The following is a 20,445-nucleotide window of genomic DNA, read 5'->3' as shown; positions in this document are numbered from 1 at the left end:
CCTTCCTTCCTTCCTTCCTTCCTTCCTTCCTTCCTTCCTTCCTTCCTTCCTTCTTTCCTTCCTTCCTTCCTTCCTTCCTTCCTTCCTTTCTTTCTTCTCAAGCACATACCTAACATTTATTTAGTGTTTTTTACAATTTCAAATTATTTTTGTATGCATTTTTCATTTTATAGAAACATAGCATCTGAATCTCAGAGCTGCTAGAGAGAACTGTCTTATGTAATTATAAGATCAAAGAATTTATACTTGGAAGGGATCTTAGTCTAATCTCCTCATTTTATGGGGGGTGGGCAGACCTAAGCCTACAGAGGTTAATAACTTGATCAGAGTTGGATGGATAGTAAGCAGCAGAAAGAGAGCAGACTTCTGTGATCTCTCTCCACACTGGTGGGTCTCAAACTTTTTGGTTTCAGGACCTCTTTACACTGTTAAAAATTATTGAAGGCATCCCAATCTTTTTGTTAACGTGAATTATATCTCTTGATATTTACCACATTCAAAATTAAAATATAATTAGTATTATTATGAAAATAGTTTTGATCCCTTAGAACCCTGGAAAGGAACTTGAGGACCCCCAGTGGTCCCCATATCACACTTTTAGAACAACTGTACTCCACTTTATGAATGAGGATATTTAGTCTCAGAATGGCTAAATGACTTTTCGAAGGTCACACAAGCTAGTAGATGGCTGAGCAAGATCCACAATTCTTGTAAAGTGAAATCCAGGGCTTTAATTTTTTTTTTTTAAATTATTACTTAGTATCCATTCTGTCTAAGGCTCAATGAATGCCCTCTCTCTTTACCTCTGTCTCTTGGCTTTCCTGGATTCCTTTGAGACTCAGCTCAAATCTTACCTTCTGCAGCAGGCCTTTCCTACTTGACCCCTTTCTCCTTGTCTTCCCTTTCAACCTCAGTGATTTCTTGCTGAGATTACTCCCATTTAAACTATATCTATATCTATAGCTATATCTATACCTATATCTTTATCTCTATCTCTATCTCTATCTTGTGTATACATAGTTATTTGCACATTGACTTCCCTATTAGATGAGAACTTTTTGTGTTTTTCCTTTCTTATTCTCACATGTCTTTACACAAAGCCTGGCATATTGTTGTTTAGTCATTTCAGTCATGTCCAACTCCCCATGACCTCATTTTGGGGTTCTCTTGGCAAAGATACTGGAGTGGTTTGCTATTTTCTCTTCCAGCACATTTTAGAGATGAGAAGCTGAGGCAAACAGGATTAAGTTAAGTCCAGTGGCACATAACTAGTGTCTGAGGCTACCATGTGAACTCATGATGATGAAGCTTCCTGACTAGACCCAGCACTCTATCCCCTGACATATAGTAAGGGTTTAATAAATCTTCAATGTCTGACTAACTGTTTAAATATAGAAAGGCAAATTTTAATTCAACAAGAATTAAACACTTACTATGTGCAGACATGGCCCATGAGGCATAAGCCATTAAGTTTACCATTTTGGGGATAAGTAAGATATAAACCTAATAGCTGGAACATAAGGCAATAAGAACATTTCAAAATACAAGAGGACTTCAGAGAAGGAACAGCCTACTTCTGGTAGTGAGCAGGGAAGGTTTCTTGGGAAAGGAAGTTTTTGAGCTGAGCCTTGAAGGATGAGATTAGGGAGGGTATACCTAGTGGTGGAATGGCATGAGAAGAGAAAGGTGTGGAAAGAGGAAGCTGCAAGGTGTGTTCAGAGAATGACAGACAGACCTGTTTGGCTGGAGTGAGGAGTTCATGCTGGGGAGTGAAGAGTAGGAGATAGGGTTGGAAAGGTAGGTTGGGGCCATACTGTGGAGGATCTTAAATGGCAGGCATGGAGTCTGGACTTTATGCTGTAGTTATAGATCACAAATTTAGAGGTGAAAGGGATTTTCAGAAGTCACCTAGTCCAGTTTCCTCATTTAATTTCTATTTTTTAAGTTAATGGGCTTTTGTCTTCTTTCTCTCCCATATCCCTTGAAAAACCAAACCCATGCAACAAATATGTATAGTTAAATGAAAAGATTCCCACATTGACCATGACCAAAAATATGTCTTATTCTGAATCTTGAGTGCATCATTTATCTGTCGTGAGGTGAATAATATGCCTCATTAGTCTCTTGAAATCATGGTTGATCATAGTTCCTAAATCTTCCAGAGGTGTTTGTTTTTGCAATGTTGTTATTGTATAAGTTGTTTCCCTGGTCCTGCTCTCACTCTTCTTCAGTTCATACCAATCTTCTGAGGTTGTCTCTTTTATAATTTTTTTTTTTATGGTAAGGTTGTATGCAGTTGCATTCATATACTACAGCTCGTTCAGCATTTTCTTAGAAAAAGAACTCCTAAAATATTCTCTTTCATATGGAGCCTTTTCTTCTTTCACTTCTTTGAGGATATAGACCTAGTAGTGATATTTAGATGAATGATATTTTGGGTCAAGGGATATATACAGTTTAGTAATCTTTCTCAGTTCCCTCATTTTAAAGCTGAGGAAACGGAGGCCCTGGGGAGTTAAATGATTTGCCCAAGATCACTCAGGTGGGAACTGGCAAAGATGGGATTGCACTCAGGATCTGGGAGCCCGAGTTCAGCAAGCACTCTTCCCTGCCCAGAAGGTTTTTGAGCAAACATGTGACAGTATGGAAAGGTTATGCAAAGTCTAAACATTGCCAGCTTCAACCCTACCCATTAATTTGAAGCAGTAGGCAACTTGCCCTCTGAAGAAAGAGTACAGTTAAAAGGCTACCAGGCCATGTTCTTCCCCTTCCCTTCTTGTTGCTGATGTGTGAATCATCTATCATTTACTTATTAGAAATCTGTGAAGGGGAAAAGAGGGAGGGCTAATTGCAGGCACTTTAGGGGAATCAGGAAGGAAGAGATCTCTATGTCCCATCATTGGGAATGGTGCATTGGGATTGGATGGTGACTGAATGTGAGAAAGGAATAGATGCTAGAGGATGCAAGACCAAGAAAGGTAGGGGGAGGAGAAAGGAACAGGATTTGGACACTTGCTATTAAGAAATCAGTTTTGCTGTGGCAACATACAGGATCTGCATGATGTAGTTTGCAAGATTATGAAATAGCAAGAGGCCCCTTTGTTTTGGGATTGATTTGGGAGTGTGACAAAGAGTGGTGGAGCTCAGTAAATAAAGACAAATCTGACAGCATGATGCTTGGTCTCAGGATCGAATCTGCTTACATTGCACATATTCCATGACTGGTTCCATTACACCTGTGGAAATTAAAGCCACTATGCATCTCCATTTAAGAAATATAAATCTACATATTCAAACAAACTGGAAGATGAAGTTCTAATAAGTCAATCAGTCAACAAATGCTGATCAAGTGCTTACTTTGTGCCAGACATTGGGGATAGGAGGGGGGAAAAAAAAGTAAAACCTGATTCATATTAGAGCAGTTTCCATTCTAATCAGGGAAACAAAAGACAAATAATTATGTATATACAAGACACATACAGTATAATTTTAGTTTTTTTATTTAAAAATTTTAAATTTAAATTAATTAATTAATTAATTTAGAGTATTTGCTCATGGTTACATGATTCACATCCTTTCCCTCCCTTCTTCCCTCCCTCATCCCTGAGCTGATGTGCAATTCCATTGGGTTATACATGTATCATTGTTCAAGACCTATTTCCATATTATTAATACTTGCAGTAGTGATCATTTAAAGTCAAAATCCCCAATTATATCCCTGCCAAACCTTGTGATCATATGTTTTTCTTCTGCATTTCTACTCCCACAGTTCTTTCTCTGGATGTGGATAGCGTTCTTTCTCATAAATTCCTTTGGATTGTCCTGGGTCATTGCATTGCTGCTAGTAGAAAAAGTCCATTACATTTGATTGTACCACAGTGTACAATGTTCTCCTGGTTCTGCTCCTTTCTCTCTGCATCAATTCCTGGAGGTCATTCCAGTTCACATGGAATTTCTCCAATTCATTATTCTTTTCATCAGAATAGTATTTCATCACCCTCAGATACCACAATTTGTTCAAACATTCCCCAATTGATGGACACCCCCTCATTTTCCAATTTTTTGCCACTAGTGTGGCTATAAATATTTTTGTACACATGTTTTTCCCTATTGTCTCTTTAGGGTACAGACTCAGCAGAAGACACATACAATATAAATAGGAAATAGTCTCAGAAGGATAGCAGTAGCAGTAGGAGATTAGGTGACTAGGAAAGTCCCCTTTAGATTATGGGATTTGAGCTGAGTCTTAAAAGAAGCCAGGGTAGCCAGGAGGTAGAGAAATATTCCAGGAATAGGAAATAGTCACTGAGAAGAAATGGAGTAAAGAGATTTGAGAGAATAAGAGGCAAGGAAGGCTAGTGTGGTTGAATCTTAGAGTTCATGGAAGGGAGCAAAATGTAAAAAGAATGGCATATAGGAAGGTGGTCAGGTTGTGTAAAGAGCCTTAAATACCTAAAAAAGGACTTTATATTTGATACTAGAAGTGACTTGGAGCTCCTGGAGTTTACTGGGTGATGGGGTGCCATGGCCAGACTTGAATTTTAGGAAAATCACTTTGGCAGCTGAGTGCAGGATGGCTTGGAATGTGGAGTGACTTGAGTCAAGGAGACCAACCAGAATCTGGCTATTGCAATAGACCAGGTGTGACATGATGGGTGAAGCCTTGTACCAGGGTGGTGGTTGTGGGAGTGGAGAAAAGGGGACAAGAAGTGTTGTAGGGAGAATGCATGCCTCTAAAGATAAGAAAGCTACTGGTGAGCTTCTTATTCATCTCATTTTTACACTATTCTAATAATTTAATATTTAAACCTACCCCAACTGAAGCCTAAAACTAAACTTTTGTTTTCATCTGTCACACTATGCCCAAGTAGAAAAAATATTAGATTTGAAATAAAGAGTAACTTGGATTTGAATCCTGCTTCTGGCACTTAACACACTCTGGCACCATAGGCAAATCAATCTCCCTGAGCTTCAGTTTTCTCAGATGTAAAATATATCTAGGTGTGGAAAATAATACTTGCCCTATTTCCTAGGGTTATTCAGAATACTGAATGTGATTTTACACACACACACACAACTCTTTTCAAATTTTGAACCACTATACATCTCTATATCTTTATATATATATATAATTTGGTTCCAAGGAAGCATGCCATCATTTTATAGAAGAGGAAACTGATCACCCAACTATTAATTATATGTTAAAAGTAGGATTTAAACCCACACCTCATCAGATGAAGTCTTTCCCAGCATACTACCTGGTTTCTTAAAGAAAAGGTAAATATAAAGTGTCTGCTTTATAAATTGAAAACAAGGAACATAGCACCTTATTTAATAAATTTAATAGATTATTTAAAAAACTAATACTTAATTTTCTATTTATATCAGAAGATTAATTTTTAGTTCACAATTTGCCCATTTAAAGAGAGGAGGGAGTAAATCAGGAGGAAAGGGAAAAGGAGATTAAGGAAGATCACTGCCAGGGAAAAGGAGGAGACCAAGTCCTTGTAGAACTCTATAACCTTGACACCAAACTCCCATGTTGTCTATATTGCCTCATCCTTAGGCATTATTCTGCTCACCCCTTCTTACATCCCCTACAGATGCTAAGAGACTCAGAACATTGTAATCTTTCATTGCTCCTGCCAAGGAAGGCAGCAGAAATTCAGCCTTATTCCCAATCTGATCCACTGGCTGGGTGGTTTTCACCCTTGAGCTAAGGCATTCTGTCCAGGGAAGCTCATTTCTGTCTTTTTAAAAAAAAATTTTTTTTAAACCCTTAACTTCTGTGTATTGGCTCCTAGGTGGGAAAGTGGCAAGGGTGGGCAATGGGGGTCAAGTGACTTGCCCAAGGTCACACAGTGGGAAGTGTCTGAGGCCAGATTTGAACCTAGGACCTCCCGTCTCTAGGTCTGACTCTCAATCCACTGAGCTACCCAGCTTTCCCCTCAGGTAAGCTCATTTCTAAAGTGAAACTTTCTTTATTAGAAAGGTTAAGGTTAAACTAATGTAGCCAAGATTAGAAGGAAAGTAGTAAATTGGGAAAAAAATCATAGACAGTATTTTGGATAAAAGTCTCATATATAAATGCATAAAAAAACTTTGTCAAATATATAAGAATATGGAGTCATTTCCCAACTGATAAATGGTCAAAAGAAATGAACTGATAGCTTTTTGGGTGAAGAAATCAAAGCTACATATAAGTATATGAAAAAAATGCTCTAAATCAGTGATGATGAACCTTTTAGAGATAGAGTGCCAGGCCTTGCCCCCACTCCACCCCCCCAGACCAAGTGCTGTGCCCACCCCATCAGAGACCATGTGCCTGCCATACCCTCCCCACCCCTGAGTGCCAGTTGTATACACCCCCCCCCCCAACTTACTGTATACAGGGGAGGGAGAAAGTGCTCCTATTGGGCTGTTGGGCAGAGGGGTGGGTGACGGTGGAAAAAAATCTCATCAGGCATGGTGGAGAGGGGGAAGGAAGCATCTCTGCCCAAGTCCCTCTGCCTTTCTAGTGATGAACTCTGTGAGGCAGAGGGATCGTGGAGGGAGGGCAGGGAGGGTGGCCAAAAGCCCACAGAGAGCATTCTGTGTACCATCTTTGGCACCCAAGCCATAGGTTCACCATCACTGCTCTGAATCATTACTGATTAGAGAAATGCAAACCAAAATACCTCTGAGATATCATTTCATACCTATCAGATTGGCTGAAATGATAAAAGGAAAAAATGACAAATATTGGAGGGGACATGGAAAATAGGGACACTAATACACTGTTGGTGGAACTGTGAACTGATCCAACCATTCTGGAGAGCAATCTGGAATTATGCCCAAAGAGTTAGTAATAAAACTGTTTACCTTTTGATCTAGTGATACCTCTAATAGGTTTATTTCTTAAGGTGATTAGGGAAAAAGGCAAAATAACCTACTAATGTTCTAATATCTATCAAAAAATGTTCTAAATGTCTATCAAAGCTCTCTTTGTGGTGGAAAAGAACTGGAAATTGGAGGGATGTGCATCAATTGGGGAATAGCTGAACAAGTTGTGGCGAATGATCATGATGAAATATTATGCACCACAAGAAATAATGAGCAGATTAATTTTGGAAAAACATGGAAAGACCTAATGAAATTATGAAGAGTGAATTGCGCAGAATCAAGAGAACATTATACACAGCAACAGACGTATTGTTTGAAAAATGACATGTACTTCCACCTTCAAGAGAAAGGACTGATGAATAGAAATAAGTAAGACATGGTGTTATGTAAACAAACCTTTTTGTCAAATGATGCCTTTTTGAATGGGAAGAGGGGAGGGAGGGAGTTAACTGGATATTTTCATGTAATAAACAAATTTAAAATTAAAAAAAAAATAAAGTACTGGGCCATAGCACAAATCTGTCTTAGCAAAATTATCAAATTATTGTTAAGGCTTAAGTGCATCAGAGGCACACAGAGTAGTAGTTTTATTTGTTTTTTAAAAACCTTTACCTTCTTTCTTGGAGTTGACTCCAAGGCAGAAGAGTGGTAAGGGCTAGGCAATGGGGGTTAAGTGACTTGCCCAGGGTAACATAGCTGGGAAGTGTCTGAGGCTAGATTGAACCCAGGACCTCCTGGGCTCTAGGTCTGACTTGCAATCTAATGAGCCACCTAACTGCCCCTGGGAGTAAAGTGTTAACTGGAGAGGCTAGTCTCAGGTGGATCACAGAGTTTAGGGGCTCTGGGAAGCCCAGTAAGGAAAACAGAAAGGAGAAGGGATGAAATGAAAAAGTTGCTTAGGATTTGCAGTACTTACCTTGTCTTTATTCTTTCCTCTTTTGAGGTCCCTCTTCTCCCTTATTTTGATAATATACTCTTTTTTCAATTAAAATTTTTTTTCTGTTGCACATAGAAACAATTTTTGAAAATAATTTTTTCACTCTTGAATTCAGATTTTCTCCCCCTCCCCAAGGCAGTGAAGAGTCTGAGACAGTTATACTTATAGTCACATGTAATAGATTATATACTTACATTTTTTTAAAATTCTGAACTTAAAAAACCTCCCCCCATAACATTTCCATATGCATAGAACACAAAAAAGCATTCTGTATGACATAGTGAAACCTCGATTTATTGTTTGCTTTTTAAAAAATGTACAATAAATTCTACACATTACTTTATAATATATTATTATTCATTCTCCACCTGTCAGGCAACAAGGGAAAAACAGGGCAACTGCTACACTGGTTTATCCAGCTAATCATTCTATCTCTGTTACAGTTTTAATTCTCTCAGGGGGTATTTGCATTTTGAAAGAATCGCTTGGCAGACCAAATTAATCTCTAATTAGAGGAGGCACAGAGAGGTTATGTGAGTTGCCACAGCTGGTGAGTGTTGGAGCTAGGATTCAAATCTGGGTCTTCTGGCATCAAGTCCAGTGTCCTTTCCACTCCCCCATGTTGTCTTTCCTAGGAGGTCCACTATCCCCACCCACAGACACTGGGAAGAATAAGAAGGTTACCATACTCTGACCTGATTGGACCACCCCTGAAGCACTGTGGTCAGTTCTGGGCACAGCTTGCATTTTAGAACAATCTTTGCAAAGTTGGAGTGTGTCCAGAGGAAAGCAACCAACACAGTGAATGGCTTGAATTCATGCTCTTTGAGGATCGGTTGAAGGAAGTGGTTGAAGGGAATGTTTAGACTGGAGAAGAGAAGCCATGTCAAGAGGGTCCAGTGGCTGTCTTCAAGTGTTTGAAGAGGAATTAGACTTGTTTGGCTCAGTCCCAGAGAATGGAATGAGAAAGAATGGCTAAAAGTTGCAGAGGCCAATTTAGATTGCAGAATGATTGAGCTATCCATCAGGTGGAGTGGGCTGCCTCAGGAAGCCATGGGTTCTTGTTCTCATTAAGCCCTTTGACGAGGTTGCATGACCACTTGTCAGGTATGTGGTAGTGGAGATCCTTTGTCCTGTCCTGGTTGCATGTTTTGTGGCTGTTGTTTGATCATTTCAGTCATGACTGACTCTTTGTGACCCCATTTGGGGTTTTCTTGGGAAAGATACTACGGTGGTTTGCCATTTCCTTCTCAAGCTCATTTTACAGATGAGGAAAGTGAGGCAAACAGGGTTAAATAACTTATTTAGGGTCACCCAGCTGGTAACTGTTTGAGGCAGGATTTGAACTTAGGGAAGATGCGTCCTCTTGACCCCATGTCCAGTGCTCCTCCAACTAGCTGTCCTCAGATGGACTAGATTAGAGAGCTGGTTAAATGGCCTCCGAGATCGCTTCCAAGTCTGAATTTGGATGATTTTTTGAATGGGTGCAGTGGATACTGAGATGCTTAAATGGCAGAGCCTCTTCTACATTCCCATCAGCACTACAATCAGCATGTAGTGGCAGGTACGGTTCCCAGGAGGAATTAACTAGACTCTGGTGGGGGGGTGGGATTACCTCGCAAATCCAACCTATTTAGGTGATACAGATGTCATGACATGAAAACCCTGTGATGAGGTTGCCTTTAATTGTGGAATGAATGACTTCTTTACTGAGCTGACTCTGTCTTTCCTTGCTTTATTTCTTCTTGAGAAACCTCATTCCTGCTTCCTTCTTTCAAGTAGCTTCTTGAAGACAGTCCCTGTTTTGTTTCATCTTTAGACCACTGGCCCCAGAAGTAGCAGAGTGCCGAGCACACATTAGGTGTTTAATAAATGTTTGTTGACTCAAGTGGTTGCCTTGTATCTACAAACATTGTCGCTTTATAGTTAAGGTTGCCTGCAGCGAAATCTTGAACACACTTGCCTTTTACAGACAACTTCCAACATAAACCCTCCCAGAAATTATTTTTTTAAAGGGCTAATATTTCTTCCCACAAAGGATTTTAAACTGACAGTTTACTGAGGTTTTCGAATGAAGATTTGTTCGTTTCATCATAGGGCAGTATTCACTTTTTAGGAAGAACAGAATTACTGTGGTCTAATAATTTGGGACAATAAAAGTAGGGAACCCGAAAAGGTGACATTTAAAATCCCTTCCAAATCTAAAGGGAGGATCTGAGAAGACAGTGAAGAGGACAGTGGATTTGAAGTCAGAGGATCTGGGTTCAAATTACAGATATGCCACTTAACTGCCTTGGATCCTTAATCTCCCTGGGTCTTTGTATAACTAGAGAGTTATACTAGATTGGGGTTCTTAACCTGAGGCCTATGAAGTTAGTTTTTAAAAAATATTTTGACAACTACATTTTTCTATCACTGGTTCACTTTGTAATCCTGTATATTTTATTTTGTATATTAAAAAATATCATCCCCAAATTTGGACTCAGATACTTCTTAGATGTGTGTCCCTGGGCAAGTCCCTTAACGTCAATGATCTAGTTCTTGCTGTTCTTCTGTCTTAGAATTGATAAGGATTAAAAAAAAAAAAGTATTATTCTGGGAAGGGGCTCATAGATTTTCCTGGATTGCCAAAGGGGTTCAGGATACAAAAACTGGTTAAGAAATCCTGTAATAAATAACCTATATAGGGGCAACTGGATGGCTCAGTGGATTGAGAGCCAGGCCTAGAGACGGGAGGTCCTAGGTTCAAATCTGGCCTTAGACACTTCCCAGCTGTGTGACCCTGGGCAAGTCACTTGACCCCCATTGCCTACCCTTACCACTCTTCTGCCTTGGAGTCAATACACAGTATTGACTCTAAGATGGAAGGTAAGGGTTTAAAAATAAATAAATAACCTATATGATTTTGGCTCTAAAAAGATGATACTATGGTTTTGGAAACTCATGGCCTGCTTTGTCCTAGAATTAAGACCACAACCAGCCTTCTCTTTTCTAGTCTTTAGATCAATCCCAGGGGAAGTAGTTCTGCTGACACTGGAATGAATGACCTTATACTTTTAAAATGAGCATTTTTCACATATAGCTTATGTAGCAAAAAATATAGCTCAGCTTAGTTGTCCCCAAACAGGAGTCAACATTAGAGGGGATCAAGTTTTATTCTCTAAAGATTCTGTCCTTTGGTTCATTGCCATGTGTTTCTCCTTCAGACTCCTTCCTCAGCATGATCCCAGTCAGTTCTCCATACCCAGTGAATCTTTTAGAATGGGGGTAAGGGGTGGAGCAGTCAGGGGTGTGCTGGAGCCAGCTCTACCTGGCTCATGAGAATGCATTGTTAAATTTTCAGTGTGATCTGCTCTAAATCAGGGCTTGATTTATTATTTTGTTGATTGTCTAGACTTAAGAAAATATGGAGAAAATGTTGATAATGCAGATTAAATTTTAAAATATATTGTGGGTACATTTTGTTTTTTCTTGAAGAGTTGGCATTTACCAGTACACCACTGGTTGTTTTCCTATAGTGTATGAAGATCATTGCTGATGGCGACTACAGCCATGAAATTAAATGATGCTGGGTCCTTGGAAGCAAAGCTCCAGTAAATCCCAAGAACATACTAAAAAGCAGAGAAATCACTTTGCCAACGAATGTCTGTATAGTCTATGGCTTTCCCACTAGCAATATGTGGAAGAGTTAGACTTTGAAGAAGACTGAGATGGGCAGAATCAAAGCTTTCAAATTGTGGTGCTGGAGATTTTTGAGAGTCTCTTGGAAAGCAAGGAGATCAAATCAATGAATACTTCAAGAAATTAATGCAGACGATTCCCTGGAAGGTCAAATACTACATGAAGCTGAAGCTTCAATACTAAAAGATAAAAACCAGAAACCAAAGCCACATAATGAGAAGCCAGTACTCATTGGAAAAGACCCTGATGTTGGGAAGGATTGGAGTCAAAAGGAGAAAGGAACGGTAGAGGATGAGATAGATAATATCTGGGAAACAATGAATGTGAACTTGGACAGACTTTGAGAATTGGTGGAACACAGAAGGCCCTTTGGGTCAAGAAGAGCTGGACATGACTGAGCAACAGAACAACAATAACTGAATATCTTTCAGTCTAATCAACATGTACTTCAATACTCCAGAAATATATGATTTTTTTAGAGTGAGTATTCCCTCTATCAACGTAGAAAACAACTTCTTGGCAGAGTCAAAAGAAAAATGGCTAGAGAAGAAGCCTTATGACCTTATGACCTTCCTAGTGATGACCCTCTCTGGACTCAAGCTTGTTCTCCTCTACTGTAGGTCCATTTAATCAAGGACTTTCTGACCTGGAAGGCAGAATCTGCTGGAGCTTGTGCTTTGCTGGGATCTGGCCTTGGGAAACCCAGGGTCACTCTATATCATGATGAGGCATCGAAGCCTATATATAAAGCTAGATAATTATGAGTCCAGTCTATTACTCACTTAAGTTTTGCACAATTAGCATAGGATTCAGGATTTTACAGTTATCTCTAGCTGGTCCCATGTCCTGTTTCATCTTTACTTTTATCACTATTAAAAACTAAGAGTTTTTTTTTTATTGCCAAGGAAGGATTTGGACTCTGAGTTTAGCCTGGGGTTCCAGTGAGAACTATTCTTCTTAGGGAGATGCTCAAATCAGAACTTCAGGACTTTCTAGGATTCTGCCCACATGTTATCTCTGGGGGAGATTTCTTTTTTTTGACATACAAAACAAAGGTCTAAGAAATTTTCCTGCCTCTTTTTATTAGGCCCCTTTACATGCTTTTAAAAGAAAAATAGGTTTATTATGCACTTCGTATGTAAAAAAGAAAAGGGTAACTAGATAGGGCAGTGGATGGAGTAGCAAGCCTGGGTTCAGGAAGACCTGAATTTATATCTGGCCTCAAACACTTATTAGCTGTGTGACCCTGGGCAAGTCACCCTGTTTACCTCAGTTTCCTCATATGTAAAATGAGCTAGAGAAGGAAATGTTAAACTACTTTAGTATCTCTGCCAAGAAAACTTCAAATGGGGTCACAAAGACTTGGATAAGCCTGAACAACACCCAGAAGTATGTAGAAAACATAACAAATAGTACCTGCCCTTTGTGCTGCTTCCTTCTCATTAAAAAAAAAAAAGACATTATTTTATTTTTTCATTAACAAATATTTATTTTCTCTTCCTCTTTCTCACTAGGGGGAAAAAGAAAGGAAAAAAACAACCTTTATCACAAATATGTATAGTCAAGCAAAACAAATTCCGCTTTGCCCAGTCTTAAAATGCTTGTCTCTCTGCATTTTCCCTCTCTGGGTAAAATGGAACTGGGTAGCACGCTCCCTCCTGAATCCTCTGGCATCACCTTCACATTGCTTTCTTTGCCCTTATTTGTCTGAAAGTCTCTTTGCAGTTCTAGATTCATATTATCTGGGTTACTGAGTAACAGAGTGGTAGAGTCCTGCAGCTGAAGTGAAGAAAACTCATCTTCCTGAGTTCAAATCTGGTCTCAGATATTTACTGCATGTGTGATCCTGAGAAAGTCACTCAAGCCTGTTGGTCTCAGTTTTCTCATCTGTAAAATGAGCTGGAGAAGGAAATGGCAAATCAAGCCAAGAAAACCCCCAAACCCCCAATAGAGTGTGGATGTGACTGAGCAACAAAGAAGTCACAGAGTCTCCAGCATGGCATGTCCTAAGCCCTATTATTTTCTCAGGCAACATTAGCATACACATTAGTATATCCAACACCAAATTACATTTCAATGACTTTGGCTCCAGCAAGACTGGCCTTATTATCCATCTCAGGAGGCATTTTCTGTAGGGTTCTTCTCTTCTTTGTTTCCAGCTCCCAGGTAATTTGGTACTTGACTCATTTTTCTGGAGAGTGGTTAGCCTCTTAGCCCAGTTAGAGGGTTAGGAAGAATGGCATGGCCACGGCATGCTTTCAGAGGACTGTCTTGCCAGCCGAGTGGAGGATGCCCTAGAGTGGAGAGAGATTTGTGGCAGGGAGCCTAACCAGAAGCCATTGTGGTAATCCAAGCGTGAACTGATGAGGGCCTGTTGGGGTATCAGAGGAGAAAAAGTGCTTCGCCATTAGAAAATACAATATAAATTTTAGTTATTTTTTATGTAAACAACTCAGTTTGAGTGGGAGAAAATACTCTTATGAGCTCAGAATCAAACAACTGACGTTGCTCCTAAATGGAATCTCCTGGCCATTGTTAGATGAGGCAGGGCTTCTCCCTGTAGCAGCTTTCCAGTGGAGGGCGAAAAAGGATTTTCAAGTGACAGCTAGTAAACTGGCCGCCTCCCCACAAGGAACCTGCTAGATTTCTCTGCTCTCTGGCCGAAAGAACTCTGTCAGCCCTTAGAGTTCCTCTCCTCTCACCTTCTGTCCCTGTCCTCTTGCCAGAAGGTTTTATTTGTCCGAGGGAAGCCCCCTGGACACCTGACTTCTCCCGACAAATCCCTGCCAGAGCACTCCTGTCTTTTCCTTTCTCCCCTGCCAGGAATTGATGTCACCCCTTCCCTGGCTGCCAGCATTTAATACCCAAAGGCATCATCACATACTGGCTGTTTACAAATCCAACATTCAGATGTGAAAAACACAACAACTAAGGAAAGCTTTGTAATTAGTTATTATCAGTCCCAGCATCACCACCAAGCCTTCATGAAATAGCTGGTTGCCCCTGGCCTGTGCTGGGTGATGTGCAAAGATAGACACAGTCCCTGCCTTTGGGCAGCTCACAGCCTGAGACAGTCTTGTAGTGCCATGGGCACAAATGGCAAGATAAGGTGACCAGATGGCCCAGTTTTGCTGGGCGAGTCCTATTTAGGTCCTTTGAGCCCTGTTTGCTAGAAGTTCCCAGAAAAGTTGGACTTATAAACAAAGGCAGTAAAATTTCAAGGGTAAAAATTTGCCCTTTTTCCAGAAGTGTTCCAAGGACACTCCTTTGAAAGAGGTACTACAGAAATAAGATGAGGAGGGGCAGCCAGGTGGCAGAGTGAGGACCTGGGTTCAAACCTGATCTCAGGCACTTCCTAGCTGTGTGACCCTGGTCAAGTCCTTTAATCCTATTTTCCTATACCTCACCCTTCTGTTTTAGAGCTGCTACTGAGATAGAAAGTAAGAGTTTAAGAAAGAAAGACAGAAAGATAGAAAGAACAAAGAAAAAGGCAGACAGGAAGAAAGAAACAAAGAAAGAAGTTGGTGAAAAACTAGAAAACATTTTGGGCGCAGTTTAGAAGAAAGAGAGTTGGATTTGGAATAAGACCTGGGTTCAAATCCCAGTTTTATTCCTTACAGAGAGAGTGACTGTGGGCAAATCACCTCCTTTTCCGGGGCCTCAGTTTACCAATCTGTAGAATGAGGAAGCTGGACTAGATGACTCATAGTTTCCTTCAGGCTTAAAATTTATGATCGTATATGCTTATTAGGCTTTTGAGTTAAATAACAACTTCCCCAATTTAAGATCAACGCATACTGTAAGCAGACTGTTCTATCCACTGTTCTGTTGCTCTTTCAAAACTAAGTGCTATAGTAGAGGATGTGATTATGCATTTTTTTTGTGTGTGTATGTGTGTGTGTGTCTAATATTTATTACAACTTGGTGAGCTGCTTTAGGGTGGAATGTTTTTGTTGTCCGGAATCTAAAATTGCTATGATTTAATCATCTGGAACCATTGGCCCTGGGATTATGTTCCTCTTGGGAACTGATGAATAAGAATATCTTATTATTTATGGAGAGAGGCAGTAAGATTTTGCAATGGCCAGAATACGGAAGAGAAGTCAGGAGTTTTTTCATTGCTGGCAGATATACATGATAAAATCAGGAATGTGGGCCAAGAGGGTGGAGGACAATGACCTTGACTTCTTTGGTAGCTTTTTTTCTTACTCATTTTCATTTTCATGCTGGACAAAGAGGATTTGGGGAGCAAATTGGGTTTCATATTCTAAGTTTGTACATAACTTTTGTGTGTGTTTTTAGAGTCCTCAAAAATAAGTTTTTTTTTGAAGGGGGACATAGAAGATTAAACAAATGTTACAAGGAATTCCTGATCCTGAGTTAGGCAGATGTCTGGGACAACAGACTCCAAATTGGCTCCAAACATAGGCACACAAGAGATTAGATTTAATCTTAGTAAAGGGACACACTTTTGCTGATTTCTCTTAGAGTGCTGGCTCAAAAGCTCCCTAGCTCTGTAGAACACCGAGCCAGTAGAAGACCCAGAAGAGATGAAACCAGCTTATGGAGGCAGAGAATAGTTCAGGGACCAGAGACACTCAGCAGATGTGAGGCCCAGTATAGACATGATACCAGATACTGCTCAGATTGAAGCTTGATAATACCAAATAACATTAGAAGCCCTGTAATACTAGAGACATGAGCTGCCCTGGTCACAAATGCAGCTTGACTGAATGGATTCCTGGAATGTTTGCTGGCCACACATATTTCCTAATGACATATGTCCTCTACATGTATGACCTTACCACATGTGTGCATGGAAAGAGTTTTCTTATCGCTTGATTTGCAATGCAATAATTTGGTTAAATATCTTTGTTTTGAACTATGCCCTCTGGCAGGATGACAAAAGTAAACACATTTCTGGGCTCATGAGATAAGGTTTTTGAGTTGGTGTGGTGCCTTGAAACTAGGGAAGATTTCTTAGAGGTCCTCTTGGGAGCAGGACTACATTTATAAAACTGTAAGTTATTATTATTTGCCTGACCATTTATCTCAAGTTGGCTAAGCTTGGTACTTACATCTTTCAACCCTTAAATTTGTCTTCTATCTTGGAGTAGAAAGATTTAGAATCAGAAGGCTTAGCTTTGAATCTACATGTGTGACCTTAAACAAATCACTGATGCCCTTTGGACCTCAGTTTCCTTAGCTGCAAAATGAAGGGATTTAGGGGAGATAACCTTTAAAATCCTTTTGGAATTGAAATCTACTATCTCAAGATTCTCTGTTTCTTGTTCTTTTTTTTTTTTTTTAAACCCTTACCTTCTGTCTTAGAATCAATACTATGCATTGGTTCTGAGGCAGAAGAGTAGTAAGGGCTAGGCAATGGGGGTTAAGTGACTCCTTCAGAGTCACACAACTAGGAAGTGTCTGATGTCAGTTTTGAATCCAGGACCTCCTACCTCTAGGCTTGGTTCTCAACCTCTCTGACTGTTTCTTATGGGTCATCTGCCTCTTCCTCTTCTCATCTTTCAAATATAGATACCCCTGAATGGTTGATCTAAACATTTGCATCTTTTCAACTTTTCACCCATTTTCCTAATTGATGTGATAGATGCACCTATGATCACTACTACTACTACTATTGCTGCTGTTGCTACTGCTATTACTGCTATTGGAATTTAAGGTTTACAAAGCACTTTACATACTTTTGATCCCTACAACAATCTTGTGAAATAGATGCTATTGTCATTATCCCCATTTTATAGATGAACAAGTTGAGGCTGACAGAGGTTAATCAGCTTTCCCAGAGTCACACAGCTACTAAGTATCTGAGGTGGGATGGATTCCAACACATGTCTTCCTGATTCCAAAGTCCGGCATTCTGTCAGCTACTTGGCTGCCTACTAATTGCCCCAGTGTCTGCCACACTGCTCCCAGGACTATAGGTACTCAATCAATCTTTTTAATGAACAAATGAACGCAAAGTGATCACTGCTTTCATCCATCCATGCTTAGCTTGCTGCCCATTCTGCCAAGGCTTATCCAGTTGTAGGAGGTGGGGGAAAGTTAGTGTTCTGCTCATAGCCCTTTCATCAGTGTCACAAAAACAAATCCAATTCTTTTGTTGTTGGTATTATTGTTATAGCTCAGCTGGGTATGCTGGAAAAGTCATCATGTATTACTTTGTTGAGTGTTAAAGGGGAAGGAGATAGAGCCAGTTCTCCTTAGAAACCGAGAAGGGAAAAAAAAGAGAAGAATATGGAACCCTGTGGGGGTGGGTAGTGTGATTGGGGTGGTATGTATGAGTGTATGGGTTAGGAAGGCAGGGCTTGTAAGTGGAAATCAAGTGATTCTTAGTTCAACCTCAGTTCTATGGAGAGAGGCTTTTCTGAATACTAAGAGCTTCTCTTCATTTGTAGGAACTTTCAGTGGGTGTAGGATGCTACAAGGGGCTTTGGTGGAAGTAAGGAACTTTTCTGAGAAAACAATATAGATTTTATGTTAGTATAACTCCAGTTCCAAAGCCCATTGGTGTGAAACTCTCTCCTCACTGGTGGAAATGAATGCCCTGCCCTGTGTGAAGGGTGGGGTGGAATTGGCTAGAGTGGGAGAGAAATAGTAATTAATTAATCAACCATTTATTAAGTACCTATTATGTACAAAAGTACTCTGAGTTTATTAGAAAAGAGATGGGAAAAATAATTTTGCTAAGTCTGGGAACAGGAATTGGGGTTGGGCAGCTTGTTGAAAAGCATAATGATAGCTTACATTAATATAGTGCTTTACAAATGCCTTTATGTACTATGTACATTATCTTATTTGATCCCCCCAAACCTGTGAGGTAAGTAGTGTAATTATTATCATCCTTATTTTACATATGAAACTGAGGCTCAGAAAGGTTAGGAGAGGCAAGGAGGTTCAGGGGAAAAAGCAGAGGACTCTGGGATTCAGAGGAACAAGGATCAAATCCTGTCTCCAACTCTTATAGTCCTTATGACCACCAGCAGATCACTTCATCTCCATAGGTCTCAGATCCACATCTTAGAAAGGAAGGGGTTGGACTAGATGGCCTCTGGGGATCCTATATGCTCTGTATCTATGATCCTCTTGTTATTTGCTGAAGATCCCTCAGCTAATACATGACAGGCCTGGAACTTTGGGTTCTAAATCCAGTAGTAGTAATCCAGATAAAAACTTTTAGTGGCCTTCTATTTGGTCAGGAGAAAAGATACAAAATACGTAACCTGGCAAATCTATGGACCTCTGCAATCTGTGACTCCCACCTACCTTTCTCAGTTGATTTAATAGTCTTTCTTTCATGTACAAGCAGTTAATCTGGCCTACTAATTATCCCCTGTACACACTATTTCATCCTGGTATTCCTAGGCTTTTCCCAGGTAGTCCCTCAGTGTGCCTTCTTTTTCTCACATTTGTCTCTTGGAATTCTTAGCTTCCTTCAAAGTATATCTCAGAGTTCAAGAGCTCTCAGGCCAAGTAGAAAATACTGCAAGCAGCCAGAAAGAAACAATTCAAATATCATGGAGCCCCAGTTAGGATAACACAGGATCTGGCAATTTCTACATTGAAGGATCAGAATACTTGGAATATGTTATTCTGGAAAGCAAGGGAGCTGGGTTTACAACCAAAGTGTATCTCAGTTGTTTTTGACTTTTCAGAGACCTCCCAGTGGAATCTCTCTCTCTCTCTGTCTCCTCAGCTGCTCCCTCTCTCCTTCCCTTTCTTCTCTCAGTCCCTCCTTCCCTCCATTTCTCTCTCTGTCTCTCTGTTTCTCTATCTGTCTCTGCCCCCCCCCCCCCATCCGTGTTCATGTTGTTATATCCTCTCCCTTTCCCAGAGAAGAATGGAAGCTCTTTAAGGATAGGGATGGTATTGGTTATGTATTTGCATCCTCCATTGCCTACCATAGTATTTTACATATAACTGGTGAATAATAAATATTTGTTGATTATATTGTGTTTTCCTATTATAAAGTATTTTATTTTAAAAAACAAATCATTAATTATTATTTACAATTGATAATAAATTAGCAATCGAGTTTTTAGGACTATTTAAGCATATTTTTGCGGGGTAACTTCAAGTAACAAGTTCTCTCCTGTCAGGTTACTTATTTAGATATGCTTAGCTACTGCCATCTAGTGTTAATGAGAGGTACTGGGGAAAAGGGACAAAGATAGGTGAAAACAGCACAGAGATCCCAGCTTTCCCACTTCCGAGTAAGAACTCTGTAAGCAGGGTACCCTAGCCCAGAAATTATGACTGTAAATGTTGCTAGTTCATTTTGGCACCACTAAGCAAGTGGTAGGACTGTGAAAGAGGACCGTGACTTAACACCGAATTCTTTTAATTTTTTTTTTATTTTTTCCAATTATATGTACATTTCCATATAATTTTTCCAAAGTTATATGATCCATGACATTGAATTCATGGCAATGGCAGATTTCAAGTGGTCCCATTTCATTCTTATGTTTTTATGAGATCAGTACAGCAACACAGATGGAATTCATGGGTGAGATGATATGACTAATGCAAAAGGGTGAGAAAATTTTTAGCATTTCCAAAATTATGTGTCTTCAGATTTCTTTAATATTATTTTCTCCAATATCCCCACTTTACCTTTATCCTCATAGGCTGGTGAAATGAAAAAAAGAAGTGTCCTTTCCATTTTTTTAAATCCTAAAATGCTTTCCTCTCATTCTCATAATCCCACCTTGCCTTTTACATTTTCCATAAAGTTCCTTATTCTCCTCCTTGTGGAAAACTTGTCCATGGAACAGCCTGTTAAAAACTTGAAGCCAAACTGATCCAGCCATTCTGGCTGGCAATTTGGAATCATGCTCAAAGGGCTATAAAAGAATGCCTGCCCTTTGATCCAGCCATACCATTGCTGGGTTTGTACCCCAAAGAGATCATAGATAAACAGACTT

The 20,445-nt window shown here is 39.8% G+C and overlaps 1 protein-coding gene across 1 annotated transcript in view; it reads right to left on the bottom strand.

The window, feature by feature from the left end:
* Window positions 1-20,331, bottom strand: part of EPHA1 (EPH receptor A1) — a 44,263-nt gene extending 23,932 nt beyond the window's left edge. The window contains exon 1 of the mRNA XM_044678991.1: window positions 20,229-20,331. Coding sequence (XP_044534926.1) covers window positions 20,229-20,331 — 103 coding nt within the window. The remainder of the gene's footprint in view (window positions 1-20,228) is intronic.
* Between the last annotated feature and the right edge of the window lie 114 nt (window positions 20,332-20,445).

Source organism: Gracilinanus agilis, chromosome 5 (assembly GCF_016433145.1).
Source record: "Gracilinanus agilis isolate LMUSP501 chromosome 5, AgileGrace, whole genome shotgun sequence".
Taxonomy (NCBI): Eukaryota; Metazoa; Chordata; class Mammalia; order Didelphimorphia; family Didelphidae; genus Gracilinanus; species Gracilinanus agilis.
Note: the sequence above shows the minus strand (reverse complement) of the source record. Positions and strands in the feature narration are given on the sequence as shown.